At 42.5% G+C, this 19,174-nt stretch overlaps 1 protein-coding gene and 1 long non-coding RNA gene across 2 annotated transcripts in view; one reads left to right on the forward strand and one right to left on the reverse strand.

The window, feature by feature from the left end:
- Positions 1–15,041, forward strand: part of NFXL1 (nuclear transcription factor, X-box binding like 1) — a 72,927-nt gene extending 57,886 nt beyond the window's left edge. The window contains exons 20-22 of the mRNA XM_087963632.1: positions 302–388; positions 6,950–7,003; positions 14,202–15,041. Coding sequence (XP_087819758.1) covers positions 302–388; positions 6,950–7,003; positions 14,202–14,375 — 315 coding nt within the window. The 3' untranslated portion in view covers positions 14,376–15,041. The remainder of the gene's footprint in view (positions 1–301; positions 389–6,949; positions 7,004–14,201) is intronic.
- The window catches only part of LOC148130756 (uncharacterized), a 109,973-nt gene that overhangs the window by 29,094 nt on the left and 61,705 nt on the right, over positions 1–19,174 (reverse strand). The gene's annotated exons all lie outside the window — the stretch shown is intronic.

Raw genomic sequence — 19,174 nt, forward strand, 5'->3', positions numbered from 1 at the left:
ATCCATCCATCCCTCCCTCCCTCCCCCCCTTCCTTCCTTCCTTCCTTCCTTCCTTCCTTCCATATGACTGCCCATCAATCAAATAATTTGGAGCAACTTAGAGCTCCTCTTTGCGGGATCTGGGCAGTCTAGAAACATGAAATATAACCAAATAGTTAATAAGTGTACTTTTGTTCGTTGGGAGAATAAGATAGTTTGTTTTGAAGATTCTTTGTGGTAAATATCGTTATAATATATTCAGAATTTTTTTGGGGGGAAAGTAAGGTTGTTTTTTTAAAATATATTCAAATTGTTCTCCTAGGAACTTCTGTGCAATGAAGTTCGTGAAGGTCAGTGTTACTTGGAGTGTGATGCGGTATGCCAAGAAATGAAACGGAAAGCTTCTGAGGTAATTTGCCCTTTGCGGTTACAGTATATTTGTTCTGACCCAGCCTTAGCAGAACCAAGAAACAGACTCCTTGTCCTGAAAAACCCTTTTTTATTTAGTTACTGTGAATTAATGTCATTCACATACAGAAAAATCCCGGCAATAATCCTTCCAAGGGTTAATTGCAAGAACTGACCTTATCAGTCCTTGGATAATTGCCAGGCCGAGAGCTTCCAGTCCCAAAGCTGTAAATTAATTCCTGGCAAGAAGTCTCTGAGGCACGAACCAAGATATAAGTAAATCTTCTGAAAGAAATACAAACTATTGTCTCCTGCAACCACCACTCCCCTTTTGCTTCTATTTATTCCCCAGCCAGGGAGGGCCATTCAGTGTCCACATGTGCCTTTCTTCCTGAATCGGCTTCTGCCCCTCAGTTGTTCTCCTCTCCTGGCAGCTCTGCGCATACGCGCATCTGGAACGGGCCCCAGCTGTTCTTCTTCCCCACTTATCTCCGACTCTGGAGGCAGCTAGGAAATGTTGGACGGCCCTGGCTCTATCTCTGCTTCCAACACAGAGCATCCATCAGAGCCTTCCCCAGACTCCACGACTGGCCCAAGTTCCTGTGATGACCCAGGGTGGGATACAAAATAAACACAGTCACAAAAACAGGTGAAGCCCCTTTTATTCCTTCACTTTGCTTCAAAGCTCCAAATATCCTTGACTGGAGACAAAAAACTCCCCCATAAGCAATTATGAAAAGGAGGAAATGCCATTTAAAGTAAAAATACCTATAGATTATAGAGAGTAAAACCAACACAAACAACACTCAAGCAATTAAGGGAACCAAGCAAGATAAGGGCTTGAAGACGTCCACAGATATCGCAACACACACTGGGAAACCAAACTCAGAGAGAAACGACAGACTAAAGATACTTCCACGCTTTGTTTCCAGCACTGGCCCATACGCATGTCCGTCCTTTTAACCAGTTCTTACAGCTGCAGCCCATGAAGAGGATCAAGGCCCTTTCCTCCCCCATAGACCACACCATTCACGTTTCTCCCTTATCGTCTCCTCCTTGTGTGCCCTAGGATGGAGAGGGGATGGGCCTGGATCTTCCTCTGACAGCCCAGCCAGCCTCTGCCCTTCCCCAGCCTCCTGAGCCCCACTTCTGCTCCCTGTCAGCTGTTCCTCCTCTCCCTCGGAGTCAGTCTCCAACAGGGGCATGACACTTCCTCTCCAACCTCATCATCTGAGCTCCGCTGGCAGCTGGCAGGCCACAACAATATTGTTGCTGTTTTGTGTTAATGAAAATGTGTGCAGGATTACTTGCCACGATTGTTGGGTAGGCCAATTAAACAGCAATTGCATGTCAATTTTAGTTCGCTTGTATGTAGTGCAAATAAAGCAGAAAGTCCCCAAATGGGATTGAATTTGGCTGAAACCAAGCTGAGCCAAGAACAATGCAGAATTAGATAAAATATGATAGGGGGATGGTCTGCCTTGGTATAATATAACATAACCCATGTTCCATTGTCTTGCTCTTTAATGCTGTGTGCCAGCACACATTTTAGGTTGCAATAATTTTAATCCTTATTTATTCCTCTATTTTTTCTATAATTTATATTGGGGTGTTTCTTGAGCCTTTTTATAGATGTACATTTTCATTTAGAGGGAAATGCACTGCTCACTCTGACTTACTATTCTGCACTGTCTTGTCTATTATGTTTTATGTGTAATAATTTACTGAGTGTATTTGTTGTCCTTTCAAACTCTTGTCAGTTAGTTTATGTGTGTGCTTGGCTGTGACCGCGGTGGCTCACGTAGTAAAAACCCTGGGCCTGCGCACCGCTGAGGTTGGTAGTGCGGCGGTTCGATTCCCGTGAGCGAATAAACCGTGGAAGGGACAAGAAAGGAGCCGTCCCCTGATTGCCTACTGGCATTCAGGCATCCCACGGGTAAAGATAACACCGCCCGAAAAAATTCCTTTCACAGAGGCAGCCAGCCACCTCGGTGATCCCTGGCTAATGCATGTGCCATACACTAAATAAATAAATTTGACAATTGAGTATGTACCCCATCCATTTTGTGCATGGAATTTCAGTTCAAAGAAGGTGATACAGAATAGTAGTTTGGTCTAGTGGTTAAGGCATCCAGCTAGAAGCCAGGAAACTGAATTCTAGTCCCACCTTAGGTATGAAAGCTGACTGGGTGACTTTGGGCCAATCACCAGGAGACTGGGAGTTCTAGTGCTGCCTTGGACATGAAAGCTGACTGGGTGACTTTGGGCCAATCACCAGGAGACTGGGAGTTCTAATCCCGCCTTGGACATGAAAGCTGGGTGGGTGACTTTGGACCAGTCGTCCTCTGTCATCTCAACCTACCTCTGAGGGTTGTTGTTGTGGGGGATGAGTAGGAAGAGGAGGGAATATTAGGTGCATTCACCACCTTGAGTTCTTTAGAAAATAATAAAAGAGGCAAATAAATAAATGAAAGAAACCCTTCACATTTAACAGCCAACATATGACCAGAATGAATCAGGCCTCTGCACCATTTCATTTTGAACCATTTGAGCTATTTTTTCATGGGGACTAAAGTTAAGCTGAAAAAAAATCTAGTGCAAGAATAGTGGTATTAATAATATATGCCTCCATGTGTAAAGATCGTCATTCTGAGTGATTGAAAAATAACACATATCTGTTTTAAGGCTGGGTTAATTCTGGTATAGTAACTACACTGTTTCTGGAGCTTGCTCTCTGGAAATTTTACAGGGCAGCATATCAATAATTGGATGAACTATAGCTAAGTTATAGCTTTCTTAATAGTTACATTTACATTGCCAATGCAACTAAAAAGCATTTGCATTATGGCATTCCAACAAAGATTTTTATTTTTTTTAAAGGCTGTGGGTTACAAAAAGCTTGCCTTCTAAAGTCGAACGGACTAATTTGGAACAGATTTTAATGTATTCAATGAGGGCACAACGCTGCATTCCCAGTTTGTCACTTCAGAGCCCTGGCATGTTGCATGACAGATGGCATTGTGGCAACTTGTGCCAAAAAAAGAAAGGATGTAAAACAACCAATCTGGGAACAGAACAAGCGAGAGTCCTAGATACAGAAACAAATATATTTGCCCTCAAATCTGTCATCCCTGTGGTCAGATCCCTGCATTTGAGAGCAGTGGAGTGATTTGGAGGGCAGATCCTTAGTTCTGCTGTTTGTCCACATCAGGAATCTTAGTCCGTCATCCCAAGCAGTTGCACACAGGATTTGTCAACTATTTGGCTGCTTTATAAACCTGACTGACTCGTTTTAGGAAAAGACCAGTGAATTAATCTCTTGCATCCTACCTGCTCCTGACAATCAGCCTTACTGCCTTGAGCAGACTTGTGGACTTCAAGCTATGCTGGCTGGTGAATTCTGGGAGTTGAAGTCCACAAGTCTTAAAAGTTGCCATGTTTGGGGACCTCTGGCCTTGAGGGAAGAGACCTCCTCCTCCTCCTCCTTCCTCCTTCTCTTCTTCCTCCTTCTCTTCCTCCTCCTCCTCTCCCTCCTCTTCCTCCTCCTCCTCCCCCCATCTGTGTGCATGCACACAGTCTATTTGTACATCCCACTGTCAGGCAATTTGTTTGAAATCTATAATGGATATTCCACACAATAGAAATTATGTTTGAGGGAAGCATGATCATATCCTAGATGTTGGAGAAATTGGCATTTCGACAAAATCAGAACTTTGAAGCAGAGACAAACAGTTGTTTTTGTGACTAAGAGCCACACTTCAGGGTTTTAGGGCTCCGAGGCTCACATTGGGAAGGGGGTGACGCAAATAGTTTGGGATCACCTCATATATGTGGGTGAGGCTGGAAAATCTATTGTCGATCATCCAGGCCATGGTTGTCCCAAAGGTGCTTTTTCCAAAAGACAGCATCCTTGGTTGCTGTTGGGTTTTTTGTTTTGTTTTTGAAAGCATCAAAGAGGCCCTTGGAATTTGTGGCTATCCTAACTGAGTCTTCATCAAATCCACAAAAAGATCCATCAGGAGTTCTTTTGTAACAGACAAGAGAAGCGCAACAAACACCAGCGTTGTCATTCCATACGTTGCAGGAATATCTGAAAAGCTCAGGAGGGTTTTCGATCCATACAACATACCTGCACACTTTAAACACTGGTATACTTTAAGACAGAAGCTTACCCACCTCAAGGACAAAACACCCAGACACAAATAAGAGCAATATGCAGTGCAGTGTAGCAAGGCATGTGCAGACGTGTACATTGGAGAAACAAAACAACCACTTCACAACACAGGAGAACACAACTCATCAGGGATAGGATTCAACAGTCCATCTGCATCTGAAAAACAAGGGCCGCTCTTCTGAAGACAGCAAAGGTCAGATTCTGTACAGAGAGGACCATTGGTTTGAAAGAGGACCATCTATGTTAAAATTGAATAACATTCCCCCTCAATAAAGCGGGAAGAATATGATACCATCTAACTTCTGTTTACAATGCAATCCCATGATGGTTCCACACCTGTTTATATTCTGATTCAGGTAACTCTGTGGATACAGACAAAGCCCCACCACCAGTAGTCTCAACAACTCTCAGAGAGTTAACCATCAGACAACTGCAAAGAATATAAATCCTTCCATTCCCTACCTGTGATGACCCAGAGTGTAACATAAACACAACAAAATCCAAAACGTAAATAAATGTCCTTTAATGCCTCCAATTTGGCCCCACTGTTCAATAATTCTCAGTTGGAGATAAAACCTATTCAAAAATAGTCTTCAAAAGAAAGCTATATTCCATACTTAATGAGCAGATAGAGGTGAAATAAAAAACTAAAACAAACTACAATGAAAATTTCCACAACGGACCAGGATAAGTAATTACCAACTTCCAGGAGATAACAAGGCACAGTCTGTTGGAAGGATGCCAACCAAGATAACTTCGGCCCCAAATAAAACATGCTTTGCTTTTGGCAATGCTGTGTTTTAACCATCTCTCTACTAGTCTCCCCAGCTGCAACCAATGAGGAGGATCATGGCCGCTTCCTCTCTCGTAAGCCAAGTTGTTTCCTTCTCCATTCTTCCCTGCGTGTCCTAGGATGAAGAGGGGATGGGCCTGGGTCCTCCTCTGATTGCCCAGCCGGCCTCTGCCCTTCCTCAGTTTCCTCCACAACCTCCAGAGCCACACCTCCACTCCCTGTCGGCTGTTCCTCCTCTCCCTCAGAGTCTGACTCTAACAAGGGCATGATACTACCAGTCAGTTAAAATGAAAGAAGCTTCTTGGATGAGGAGCAAAACTTTTTTAAACAAGTTTAGAAAGCTGCTGAAAATCTTTTCATTTTCTGATGTCATGATAATACAATTAGCAGAAATTCTTTTTCCTTATGAAGGAATTTATGAAAGTATGTTGTATGTTATGAAAGTATGTTGTAGTTAGATAATCTATTTGGAACTATTTTCACAAAAAAGCAACTAAGTAATTTTCATATTTTCATACAACTATGTTGTATGTTATGAAAGTATAATATTATTTCAATGTTATGAAAGTATCATATTTTCACACAACTATGTTGTATGTCAGTGGTCCCCAACCTTTTTGTACCAGGGACCAGTTTCAAGCACAAACACTTTTTCAAGGACTGGGGGCGGGGGGAGAGAGAATCCGAGTTTGGTGGTTTGCTTGCAGACGTTTCATTACCTGACTAGGTAACATCTGATGTTGTTACCTAGTCGGGTAATAAAACGCCTGCCAGCAAACCACCAAGTTCAGGAGCGCCCGGCCCTGCCTCCCTCAGCCCCATCCCTCAGGTGTCTCCCTCCCTCCCTCAGGTGTCTGCCTCGTTCCTCTCTCAGTTGCTCTCTCGCTGCTCCACCAGCCCAGGAAGAAACTGATTCAAAGAAGCGGGGGTGGCTTTTCCTGTCGTCGCAGCGCCTCCGAGCGCCTGTTTACCCCACCCGCCCGCCCGCCCGCGGTTCAATCCACAGTGCTCCGTTCTGCCTGCCTGCCTGCCTTCTTCGTTTCGGAGCAGCTTCGGCTGATAAAAAGAGGCGAATAGTTATTATTCTCAGCCAAGCTGCTCCCAAACAACCAAACAGGCAGGCAGGCAGAACGGAGCACTGAATTGAAGCTGGCGGGCGGGGTGGGGGTAAAACCGGCGCTCGGAGGCGCTGCGGCGACAGGAAAGCTACACCCCCCCGTTTCTTTGAAGCAGTTTCTTCCTGGGGTGGTGGAGGAGCGAGAGAGCGACTGAGAGAGGAACGAGGCGGGAGGAAACCAAGCCGCTGAGCCAGAGAGCAGGACAGGCTTCGGTTGCTTCCTCCCTCCCCTTCTCTCATTTGTGTCCTTGATCCCGATCCCAGCAGCATTCACCGAAGGCGAAGAAAGCCGCCATTTTTTAAAATTTTATTTTCTTTGCGGCCCGGTACAGAGTGCTCCACGGACCGGGACCAGTCCGCGGCCCGGTGGTTGAAGACCCCTGTTGTATGTTATGAAAGTATGTTGTAGTTAGATAATCTATTTGGAACTATTTTCACAAAAAAGCAACTAAGTAATTTTCATATTTTATTCACACAGATTAAGGAAGCAGAGGCTAGAGCTGCCATCGAAGAGGAAAAACGAAGACAGCAGGTATGCACCCCAACTCTTATTTCCATCGCATAGGATAAACTTTTAATATGTTCTCGTCTTGAACTAGACATTTCAGATTAAAGTAAACTTGTGAAATTCTAAACAAGCCAACTTCATTCAGCAGATTTATTCTGCTTGAGCAACCCTTACTCAGTTGATCCTACTTAGCTGCTTACATCAATCTAAATCAGGGATCGCCAACCTTTTGGACCTCAGGGACCACCAAACTCATAATTTTAAATCCTGCGGACCACTAATATGAATTTTGACTGATGGTGGCTGGCTGAGGGTGGTGGGAAAGTCAGTCCCATATTCCAGAGCTGCAGTAGTTACAGGATTGGCCTTTTGGTCATCCCGGAGCAGCTCCTCCAGTCCATGGCAGGCTGGTGCACAAGGGTGGAGGAGTAGCTGCTCCGGGATGACCAAAGGGCCAGTCCTGTGACTACTGCAGCTCTGGAATATGGGATCGACTTTCCCACCAACATCAGCAAGCCACCCCGGGGCTGATTTTCCTCCCCTGCCGTTGGTCTTACCTTCCAGTTCCAGCTTGCGTGGCTCTACTCAAGGTAAGTTTTGCGCTCAGCCGAAGTATGGGGGCCAGTGGGTGGCTGGACCATGTGGGCAGTGCAGCCTTGTGCTCCCGCGTAGCCTGGATTAATTGCTTTGGGAGGTGTTTTGGGGGGGCATTTCTCTGTGGACCACCAAAATTTTCTCACAGACCACCGGTGGGCCGCGGCCCACCGGTTGGCAACCACTGATCTAAATTGTTCCATGTTATGAATTACCGGTAGTTCCTCTACTTTTTGGGATCTCTATTTTGTTGCCCTTCTGATAACATAGACTCTGACGCCAAGGGTCAGAGGCAATTTTGTCAGAAGGGATCCCGCTGAGAGATAATGCTAAACAAAGCACACATCAGGCTCCCTAATTTACTTAGCTGTTCTTACTGGCAGGAAGAGGCAAATGGAATGATTGCATATTATTTAAATAAATGCCCGCTGCACAATCATGATAAGCTGTAATTTGGAAAAATGTTGGCTTATGTGGGTAATCTCACCAATGTGTTCAAATATGGTTTGAAAATCACCTCTCAAAGCTCCCGCATAACAAATGTGGTTACTTTTGGCAGTTTTCATTCTTCTAAACATTCCTTCTTTTTTGTAAGATAAGAGTGTTAGTTATAATCGTGTCAAATGCTACTTGTATTGGATACGTGATCATGGAAAAAGAGCAATACCCATGTGTTGGGGTTGGCTAAATATAATTGCATAATTATATTTTGAAAACTGTAGTGCCTGTTTCATCGAGTAATATCCTTTCCTCTAACCTCTTCATTCTTCGCTGATTAAAATCTTCATGAACAAGCTCTGATAATACAATTAGCAGAAATTCTTTTTCCTTATGAAGGAATTTATTTAATGCAATCAATATCAACCATAACACTTTGATATATAGTAAATTCATAGTTTCTCTTTTTTCCTTCCCTTGCAAGTTGCTCATTGCAGCAATATTAAACATTCTATGTACACCTCATACAAATATACCATATACTTTATATACAGATATACTTTGTATGGGCTAGTGCTAAAGTCATAATGTCCTTCTTAATACGGAGCTTAAGGACGGTGGTGGCGGCGCAGTGGTTAGAATGCAGTATTGCAGGCTAATTCTGCCAATTGCTCGCAGTTCAGTTCTTACGGGCTCAAGATTGACTCAGTCTTCCCTCCTTCCAAGGTTGGTAAAATGAGGACCCAGATTGTTGGGGGCAAAATGCAGAATATAAGTCCAAGTGCTATTGTCATTTAGAGTTGAAGCTTTTCCCTGAAGAAACATTGAATGAGTTTGTTGCATGTATCTTCTCACATTAATGTCCATGAGCACACAAATGGATAGAAGATAGATATAGATAGAATTCTTTATTAGCCAAGTGTGATTGGACACACAAGGAATTTGTCTTGGTGCAAATGCTCTCAGTATACATAAAAAGAAAAGATACATTCATCAAGAGTCAAGAATCATAAGGTACAACACTTAATGATAGTTATAGGGTACAATCAAATAATACTAGGAAACAGTCCATATAAATTGTAAGGATACAAGCGATAAAGTTATAGTCATACAGTCACAAGTGGCAGGGGATGGGCAATAAGGAGTGATGAAATTAACAGTAATAGTAGTGTAGACTTTGTAATAGTTGAACAGTGTTGAGGGAATTATTTGTTTAGCAGAGTGATGGCTTTCAGGGAAAAACTGTCCTTGTGTCTAGTTGTTCTGTTGTGCAGTGCTCTATAGCGTCGTTTTGAGGGAAGGAGTTGAAACAGTTTATGTCCGGGATATGAGGGGTCTGTAAATATTTTCACAGCCCTGTTTTTGACTTGTGCAGTATACAGGTCCTCAGTTGAAGGCAGGTGGGTAGAAATTGTTTTTTCTGCAGTCCTAATTATCCTCTGAAGCAGGGGTCAGGGAACTTTTTTACCTTTTACCCCCCAAAAAATTTATAAACGCCGACGTTACCCACTTGATTTGAAAGGAAGGAAATCATACACTATTTGTATGTAAACCAGTGGTCCCCAACCTTTTTGTGCCAGGGACCAGTTTCACTCAGAAACACTTTTTCAAGGACCGGGGAGGGGGGGGAGAAAGAGTCAGTTTGGTGGTTTGCTTGCAGACGTTTCATTATCTGACTAGGTAACATCTGATGTTGTTACCTAGTCGGGTAATAAAACGTCTGCCAGCAAACCACCAAGTTCAGGGAACGCCAATGCCTCCTCATTGCAACCCTGAGCGACAGATAGTCCCTGCAGGATGGCTGAGAAGCCTCGCCTCTCGGCCCTGCCTTCATCAGCCCCATCCCTCAGGTGTCTCCCTCCCTCCCTCAGCCTCATCCCTCAGGTGTCTCCCTCCCTCCCTCAGCCCCATCCCTCAGGTGTCTCCCTCCCTCCCTCAGCCCCATCCCTCAGGTGTCTCCCTCCCTCCCTCAGCCCCATCCCTCAGGTGTCTGCCTCGTTCCTCTCTCAGTCGCTCTCTCACTCCTCACCAGCCCAGGAAGAAACTGCTTCAAAGAAGCCGGCAGGGTGGCTTTTCCTGTCGGCGCAGCTTCCCCAAAGCGCCCGTTCACCCCCACCCCGCCGCCCACGGTTCAATCCTCCGTTCTGCCTGCCTGCCTTCGTTTCTGGTGGTTTCGGAGCGCAGCTTCTCCGAAGCGCCCGTTCACCCCCCACCCCCCCGGCTTCTTTGAAGCAGTTTCTTCCTGGGCTGGTGGAGGAGCGAGAGAGCGACTGAGAGAGGAATGAGGCGGGAGGAAACCGAAGCTGCTGAGCCAGAGAGCAGGACAGGCTTCCGTTGCTTCCTCCCTCCCCTTCTCTCATTTGTGTCCTTGATTCCCGATCCCAGCAGCATTCACCGAAGGCGAACAGAATGTCGGAAATAAAATGCCTGGGGGTAATGAGAACGGTCGCGCCAGCGCGACCGTCCTCATTACCCCCAGGATTTTCAGTTTTACCCCATTTGGGGTAATTTACCCCTGTTCCCCGACCACTGCTCTGAAGTCTGTGTCTGTCCTGTTGGGTTGCAGCACCAAACCAGACAGTTACAGCCCTCTTTTTGACTCATGCAATATACAGGTCATCAATGGATGGAAGGCAGGTTGGTAGTAATTGTTTTTTCTGCAGTCCTAATTACTGTATATACTCAATTATAAGCCTAGTTTTTCAGCCCATTTTTTGTGCTGAAAAAATCCCCCTCGGCTTATACTCGAGTCAGATTCCCCTCTGAAAAAAAAATGGTGTGGAGTCGCGGCCTCCGGCGGCAGCGACTCCCAACAGCCCCAGCCGGGAAGGGAAAGGCAAAAAGCGCTTTGCCTTTCCCTTCCCGAGGCGGCGGGACTGGGGCCGCGCCGGCGGTAGTGACTCCTGACTCAGGGGGCCTCCGAGGGAGGGGAAGAGAGTGACTCCTGCCTCCCGCTGTCATCATCATCTTCTTCTTTTGGGTTAGTGAATCAATTAAACCTTTCATGATAGTGAGATCGTTTCCCAAATTAATTATTTTTATTTTTGAAATTTACCAGTAGCTGCTGCATTTCCCACCCTCGGCTTATACTCGAGTCAATAAGTTTTCCCAGTTTTTTGTGTAAAATTAGGTGCCTCGGCTTATATTCGGGTTGACTTATACTCGAGTATATACGGTATCCTCTGAAGTCTGTGTTGGGTTGCAGAACCAAACCAGACCGTTATAGAGGTGCAGATGACAGACTCAATAATTCCTCTGTAGAACTGGATCAGCAGCTCCTTGGGCAGTTTGAGCTTTCTGAGTTGGCGCAGAAAAAACATTCTTTGTTGTGCTTTTTTGATGACGTTTTTGATGTTAGGTGTCCATTTTAGGTCTCATGATATGGTAGAACCTAGACATTTGAAGGTGTCTACTAATGATACTGTGTTGTCTAGTATTGTAAGAGGTGGTAGTATGGGAGGGTTTCTTCTAAAGTCTACCACCATTTCTACGGTTTTGAGTGTGTTCAGTTCTAGATTGTTTTTTTTTTTAAGCAAATTTTATTAATTTCAAAAACAAACAAATCATCATCAACCATTACATATTTGAACCTTTTCCATTATAAATTTTACAAGTCAGATAAGACCTTATCTTATACAATACAATTCTATTTTAAGCCATTTCCATATGAGCATAAAAATACCTCTTATCCAATTTCTCTTTACTTCTCTTTACTCTTATTCAATTTCACTATTATTATTTCATCTATTTCTTTCTGACTTGATTACCATTATTCTCATTCTGTATTTCTACAAGGTTTTATTAATACTCTCAAAAACAGAGACACACAACAAACAAACATATAAAAAATCTTTTAGGAAAGTAACTTGGCCCCAGGTATCTCTCTTTATATGGGCTTTAATTATATTCATGCTCATCTTACATATCATTACCTATTTTGTTTACCATTCTATATCTTCTATATAAACTTCTCCACACATCACTCTTCATAATTCTATCTTATTTAATCCATCTTAATTTAAATCATTATATTTTTATCTTTTGCCCATTCTTTATTATCCCTCTATCTCATTCCTTATAATGAAAAAAAAGAATTTCTCCTGAAATCACTAATCAGAGTATGATGCCTTTCTATCCTCCCCCTAAATTAATTAGATTAACATTTAAACTAACATCAAATACCCAATCTGGTTCTGCTTGGTACATTCTATCTACTAATTTTTTCTTTTAATAACAATAAAAACAGAGTAATAAATCGAAAATGTTTAAATTCATAGTGCCCTCCTAAATACATAGTTGAATAGTAAATCTAAATATTAAATCTTATAGCATTCCCATTGCCTTTCCCTTTAATATTTTATTACATTTTAAAATCAATCATTATTAAACATTTCAACATTTTGATTTCTTATTAACTCTTAAGCCATTCTAATTTTCTATTTCTAATACAAATGTTACAATACCATCTTATGTACCTTGCAAAATCTTTTTTAAGAAAATTGTACTTTATCCTTTGTCCCTAAAAAAAATTCCTCTTTTCCCATCTAATTTCAAAACTTTGTGGCTTTTCTCCGCCTTTCCCCTTTCTTTCTTCCCCCACCAAATCTTCCTACCCCCCCTTCTTCTAGCCTCTGCCTTGCTGGCATCCCTTCTCTGTTGTGTTCCCTTTTTCTTTTGTTTACTATCATTATATTTATTTTGCATCATATTTTTCTCTTTCTTAAGTGTTTTTTTAGATCTTAAGTCCTTCATTTTCCTCGCTTTCTTCCTTCCTTCTTTCTTAGATAAATTTTGGGATTCATTAAAGATGGCGTCTTCGTCTTCTTCTTGTTGTTGTTCTTCTGCTTCCATCTGTTGTATTGTTTGCTGATAGTTAACCAGCGCCATTTCTAAAAATAGGAAGGCTTTTTCCATACCATCTTTACAGGCTGCTTTTGTTTGCTCATATTCTTCCCTCAGTTCCTCAGAAGAAAAAGCCATTATAGATCTTTTCTTTTCTTTTTTCCCTCTTTCTTCTTACACCAACCAAGATATTTCAAAAAAAAAAAAAAAAAAACAATCCCAAAATCCACAATCCTCAATCAATCCAAGCCAAGACATATTTCTCCCTTTCTCTTCCAGGGGTAGAATCAGACAAAAGAAAAAAGAAAGTCCAAATCTATATTTTGAAGCCTTATTAAAGTTATATTTCTGTCTTCAAATCCTTAAGGCATCTCCTCCAACAAGATCAAACCAGATGAATATATTTTTTGTCCTATCCCTTCCGACTTATCCCATAAAACTAGTTTTACCTGAAAAAAAAACAGGTTTCTCAATATCCACTTATTAATTCCGTCGGGAGGGAGAATAAACTTTCCTTTCAGCACCTCAGAATTGCCGCTTATTTTCTCTTGTGGAAAGGATCATCCAAAAAGCCATCATTTCCAGGAATTAAATTAAATGTATCTTAGAGTCCTGGATCTACCAAGAAGACTTTCACTCTTAAAAGCTTTCTCCTCTTCCTCCTGCGCATACTTGCCCAGCTGCCGGCTTCTTTGTGGCGGCCATTGCGGACCGCCGCTGCACCGTCTTGGGAAAAGGGGGTTCTGCCGGCCGGGGAGGGGGTCTGCAACACCCCCAAACCCCTCTCCGGATCCCCCCTATCTTCAGCTACCCCTGCAGGGTAGCCTAGCTCCGGACCCGTCCGGATCGGAGCACCAAAAGCGGCTAGCACGACAGGGATCGCGCGGAATCGCAAATCCCTGCCACTCGCGAAGCTGACAAACCGGAAGTTCTTCAGTTCTAGATTGTTCTGGTTACACCAAATGCTTTTTTTTTTTTTTAAGAAAATGAAGACTGTAATCACTGGATGTTTCAGAAATCTGTTGCTTATTCCAAGACCTTGAAGAACATAAATACTCTAGACTTTTTGTTTCACTCCAAGTGAACTGCCAGTTGTAGTGTATGAGTAGGGTCAAAGTGTGCATGTATTACCATATGCTTGTAGTAGAATAATCTTTTCCCAGTCTGATGTTCTCTAGTCCCATTTCTTTCCTTAATGAGCTTCAGCAAGTCAAACCTTGGCATTATTCCATTTACACAGAACCATTATATCATACAGTATATTATCTTGAGAAATAAGTGGAAAAAATTGGTACATTTTATTGTTAAAATTTTTTATTATTTAATTTCATTTTTTTCTCTTCTGCAGGCAGAACTGGAGGCTTTTGAAAATAGGTTGAAAGGACGTCGGAAGAATAAGAGGAAAAAGGATGAGATTGAAATTGAACAACCTTTATGGCAAAAGTATAAGAATATGATTTTGCTGCCAGTCTGTGGGATTATTGTTTTAATGATGGCCTGGTTCCTAGCATACAATAATTGAAGACTTCATTACTTCTGCATGCTTCTGTGTAAAGAATTGGTAAAATGTTCTGTGTTCTACATTGAGAATTAATGGTCTTTGGTGTTTTTCAATAATTTCACTTAATAGAACAAAACCTATTTCGGTTTTTACCTCAAAATCACTTCAAAATATCTTGTGATGATCATACTATACTTAGTCCTAGGCAAATATGCCAAGTTCTTTAGAACGTTTGAATAAGATTAATCATGTATTGCTTCTCTGACACTATTTTGTTTCAGGTTAACTGTGAGGGTTGCCAGTGCTTAGTTGTTTTGAAGGATGTTCATAAGCATGATCTCTTGGTGATTTAAACATATGTTAAAGTCGGTTTAGTACACTTGCACAGTCCTTGCAGGTGTGTAGTTTAGCAGCTAGCTAAATGAAATTTCAGAATTTTACTTCAAGCATTCTGTGCTCTGATCCATTTTTGCTAATTATATAATCAAATAGCAGCTCTTTCTGTATTAGGAAATTTCTACTGTGATTGCCACAATAGTCTATATAAATGGCTTCTTCTTTAGATTTCTTCTGCTAAAGAAAGCTGAAAGGCTTCCAAACCATAGTGTATAAAACTAATATCTCTGCCCCTCTGAAAAACTGTTTTCATAATGAAAATGTACTTTAAATAAATTATTATCTCTGTCAGTTTTGTGTATAGTGGCACTCGTTTTATCAATAAATACATGCTCACACTTAGAAAAAAATTATCTGATTCAGATGTGTTAATATGTTAAAAAGATTTAATATATTTTAAAATTGTGCCTTCTAAGGGAATGATTAAAAAGTTGTTTAAATGGTCAACCAACCTGATACATATTTACAATATATTAACATATTAATAGCCCTCCTTCAAACCTTTCGGTTATTTGGTTGCTCATCAAAATTCTATTAAACATTTTGCAAAGAACATTAAAACTATACAATATAATAAAAAGCAGAAGAATTAAAGAAGAAGAAATGCACAAAAATATAAAAATATATAAAAGAAATAGAAAGAAGCTTCCAATATCCCTTTTCATTATTATTATGTATTAGACTTCTGTGCTACTCATTTCACCTGATATTTTCAAATATTAATGAAATGGGTTAGATGAGATCACCATTATAAATGTATTACACATTATAAAAGTATCTAAGCCCAGAAAGTGGGTAATAGGTATGTGTAATGCATATAACTTTCACGTTATATATTAGAAACATTGTTTGCAAATACTGTAATTTATTTGAGGAAGTGAAGACATAGTTACATGAAAACAAAATTTATGGTACAAAACCCAGAAGACTTACTGTTTTCATATATATTTCCATCTTTTTAGACACTGGGCTTGCAATATTTTATTCCGGGGGGAAAAAAAGATGTTTGCATTTTTGGCCATAATGGAATGTGTTTATCCTATGTATCACAGTGGTGGGATTCAAATTTTTTTACTACCGGTTCTATAGGTGTGGCTTGGTGGGTATGGCAGGGGAAGGGGAAGGATACTGCAAAATCTCCTTTCCCACCCCACCACACTAACCTGCTTTCCAGCTCCGTTCTCCTGTGCAGGGCAACAAAAGAAGACCCAACCAATCAGATGGGACTCGTGAGGCGGAGAATAGATGGGGGCGGGACCAGTCAGAGGTGGGATTTGCCGAACTCCGAACCTCCTCTAATGTATCACAATGACTTTCACCCATTAGAGGTTAATGTAGCATTACTTTTGATAGGCATTTAAATCAAGCAGGTTTTCTATCAGTTTGAAAATAAAGATATGCAACGATAAACATTTACCGTATTTGCCGGCGTATAAGACGACTGGGCGTATAAGACGACCCCCCAACATTTCCACTCAAAATATAGAGTTTGTTATATACTCGCCGTATAAGACTACCCCTCTTCCACACACCTTCCACTTTTGCACTTTTTTTTTTTTTTGACGCACTTTTCTGCTTTGGACAATTTTGAAATGAGCTAATCCAATTTTGAACCAAGAATATGCAAATAGCTATGGAGTTTAGAAATGAGTTTTAAAAATATTTTTCATTGCTTACCATTAAGCATAAAATATGTTGTAAATAAAATGAGAACACAGGAAACGTTCTCTTCTCAATACAGCTGATCTCTCTCTCTCTCTCTCTCTCTCTCTCTCACACACACACACACACACAAAAACCCGGACACTGAAAATGCCTTCTCTTTAATCAAGAAACAAGGAATTCCTTAGAATCTTTTTTTTCCCCAAGTGGCCCTCTTTAAAAAAAAAAAATGGAGGTAACACTTTCATTCAAAAAGTCTTCCAGTATCTGGAGTCGCTCAGACATATTGAAGTGAGGCAGGAGAGTAAGTGAAATTTGAAATGATCCAGCTACCGTTTTCTTCCCCTCCCGCCCGAAGGCCATTATCTCCACGTCAAAACGAACGAGGGGAGGCAAAGAAGCCAAACACGCTAAAAGGATCTCTTTATTTTCCTACACAAGGTCACACCTACTTTTCCGCATTCAAAGGACAACCTCTCCTCACCACCACCACACACACACACACACACACCCCCAATACCCGCAAACAATGTTCTGGGCATTAATCACCATTGCTACATTAACCTGGTAAATTTATACCCTGCCTCCCCCAGTGTTGCTTTGACGGCAAGATTTCACACAGCGGGCGCTCGCTCGCTCTCTTCTCCGCTCTCCCACCGTTCGCACATGTTGGAAGCACTGTAAAACCTGATAACCCACCGGGGCTCCCCATCCTTAACCTACAGCCGCCCGCATGCAAAACCTGCGTGCAAAAAGAAAAAAAAAAAAGAAAAGTACGCCACACGTGAGGATCTTCGAATCCTCTCCTCCCCACACCGCTAAGGAAGGAAGAGGGGAAAGGTTGCGCAGCGCGTGGCGAGTGACACCCGCCACACACACACACACACACACACCGCCCCCAGCCTCCTCCCGGCTGCAACTCAAGCTCGAAGTGGGAGTCGGAGTCCTCCCGGCGTATAAGATCGACCCCCACTTGGAGGCATGTTTTTCAGGGCAAAAGTCGTCTTATACGCCGGCAAATACGGTAATAGTTTCTATACACGTGGAGGGCTGTTTTCTTATTAGTGGATTAACTCTTTTGCTAATAGAATGTGCTTTTAGAACATGGAAGACCTGATAGCATATGTGACTTTCTGGAACTCTGGAAACTCATAAAAGCTAAACGTTTCCCTTTACAGGCAAACTAGGGTCAAGAATAGTTCTAAATAAATAGTGAGTGAGTGAATAAGTGAATACATACATACATACATAACCAGGGGTGGGATTCAATTTTTTTAACAACTGGTTCTGTGGGCATGGCTTAGGTGGTGGGCGTGGCTTGGTGGTCATGTGACTGAGTGGACATGGCTTGGTGGTCATTTATTGGTTGGGTGTGGCCAACTCAATATCACTCACATCGAGGCACGCATCTCCTTGCCTGGCTTCTGGGGATGCTGCAACAGTCGTAAGTGTGAAAAACGGGCATAAGTCACTTTTTTCAGTGCCATTTTAACTTTGAATGGTCCCTCCACACAAGCAAAGTACCAGCAAAGGAGAGGAAAAGAACTCCAGAGAAGTTCCTGAGACAGGAAGTCTGGTCCTGCCAAGAATGTCATAAGGGTTAACGGAGAGGCAGTTTCTGTAAGCAACGCCGGAATGTTTCCTTCCTGCCTTCCTTACAGGATTAGGCCAGTAATTTCTTCTAACAACCGGTTATCTGAACTGCTTAGAATGTTAACAACCAGTTCTAGCGAATAGGTGCGAACTGGTAGAATCCCACCCCTGTACATAATGATAGTTTTAAAAAAAACAAGTAACCATAAGAGACCATGTAGAGTAGGGGTGTCAAACTCTGTCCCATTGTGGGCTGTATCAGGATTTTGTTTGCCCTTGGGGGGGCCGGGCTGGGTGTGGCCTGGTCATCATGGCCAACGGTGGGTGGCCCCGTGGGAGAACTCAGCCTATTGTGGGCTGGATTTGGCTTACGGGCTGCTTGTTTGACACGTCTGATGAAGAGTAACAGAATCCCATGACCCAAGGCTGTTTTTCACTTAGATGAGGGACATCATCACATGTGGTGCCGAAGCTCAGGAACGGTGATACTCTCCCAATTGCCAAACAACAACAAAAAAATATCTGAAACTAGCAAGCCTCTCTTCCCCCATTTCCCCACTGCACACTGGCTGCCTTAAGCATATCCTAGTTTGGGCTGTTCTTTAAAGGGGCCAGGTGACCCAAATAGATTTGCGCCTGCAGGATGCAGCCTTTGCAATGAGCTTCAGGCAGGGGTGGGATTCAAATGGGTTTACCACAGGTTCGGTGGGCGTGGTTTGGTAGGCGTGCTTTGCGCGCAGGCGGGGCAAACACACTTTGCGTGCGCGCAGAGGCATTCCTACTGACCTACACTCCTGCACTCACGGCAATCTGCTATGCTGCGCGATGCAGCCGTGCGTCAAAAGTAGGAAATAAAGGTCAGGATGGAACAGATCATCGGAGCAAACCGGTTCTCTCCCAGATGAATTTCGGAGCTACCGGTTCGTGTGAACCAGGCCAAACTGGTAGAATATCACCCCTGGCTTCAGCTGAGCTACTGGAAGTTCTCCTTTTCTGCTCAAGGTGTTTAGTGGGTTACGCACAGCTCCGATACAGGACGTGATCCTTGCTAGAGTGCTTTGTACATACTGCAGCAGTGCTAATTCATTTCTCTTTATCCATACTTGGTTGCTTAGAACTGTGAGAATGTTTTGGATATTTGGCGGGAACACATTTCCCCTCCCCCCAAA

Source organism: Notechis scutatus, chromosome 4 (genome assembly GCF_049901735.1).
Source record: "Notechis scutatus isolate UNSWTSFEM ecotype Mainland chromosome 4, rNotScu1.2, whole genome shotgun sequence".
Lineage (NCBI taxonomy): Eukaryota > Metazoa > Chordata > Lepidosauria > Squamata > Elapidae > Notechis > Notechis scutatus.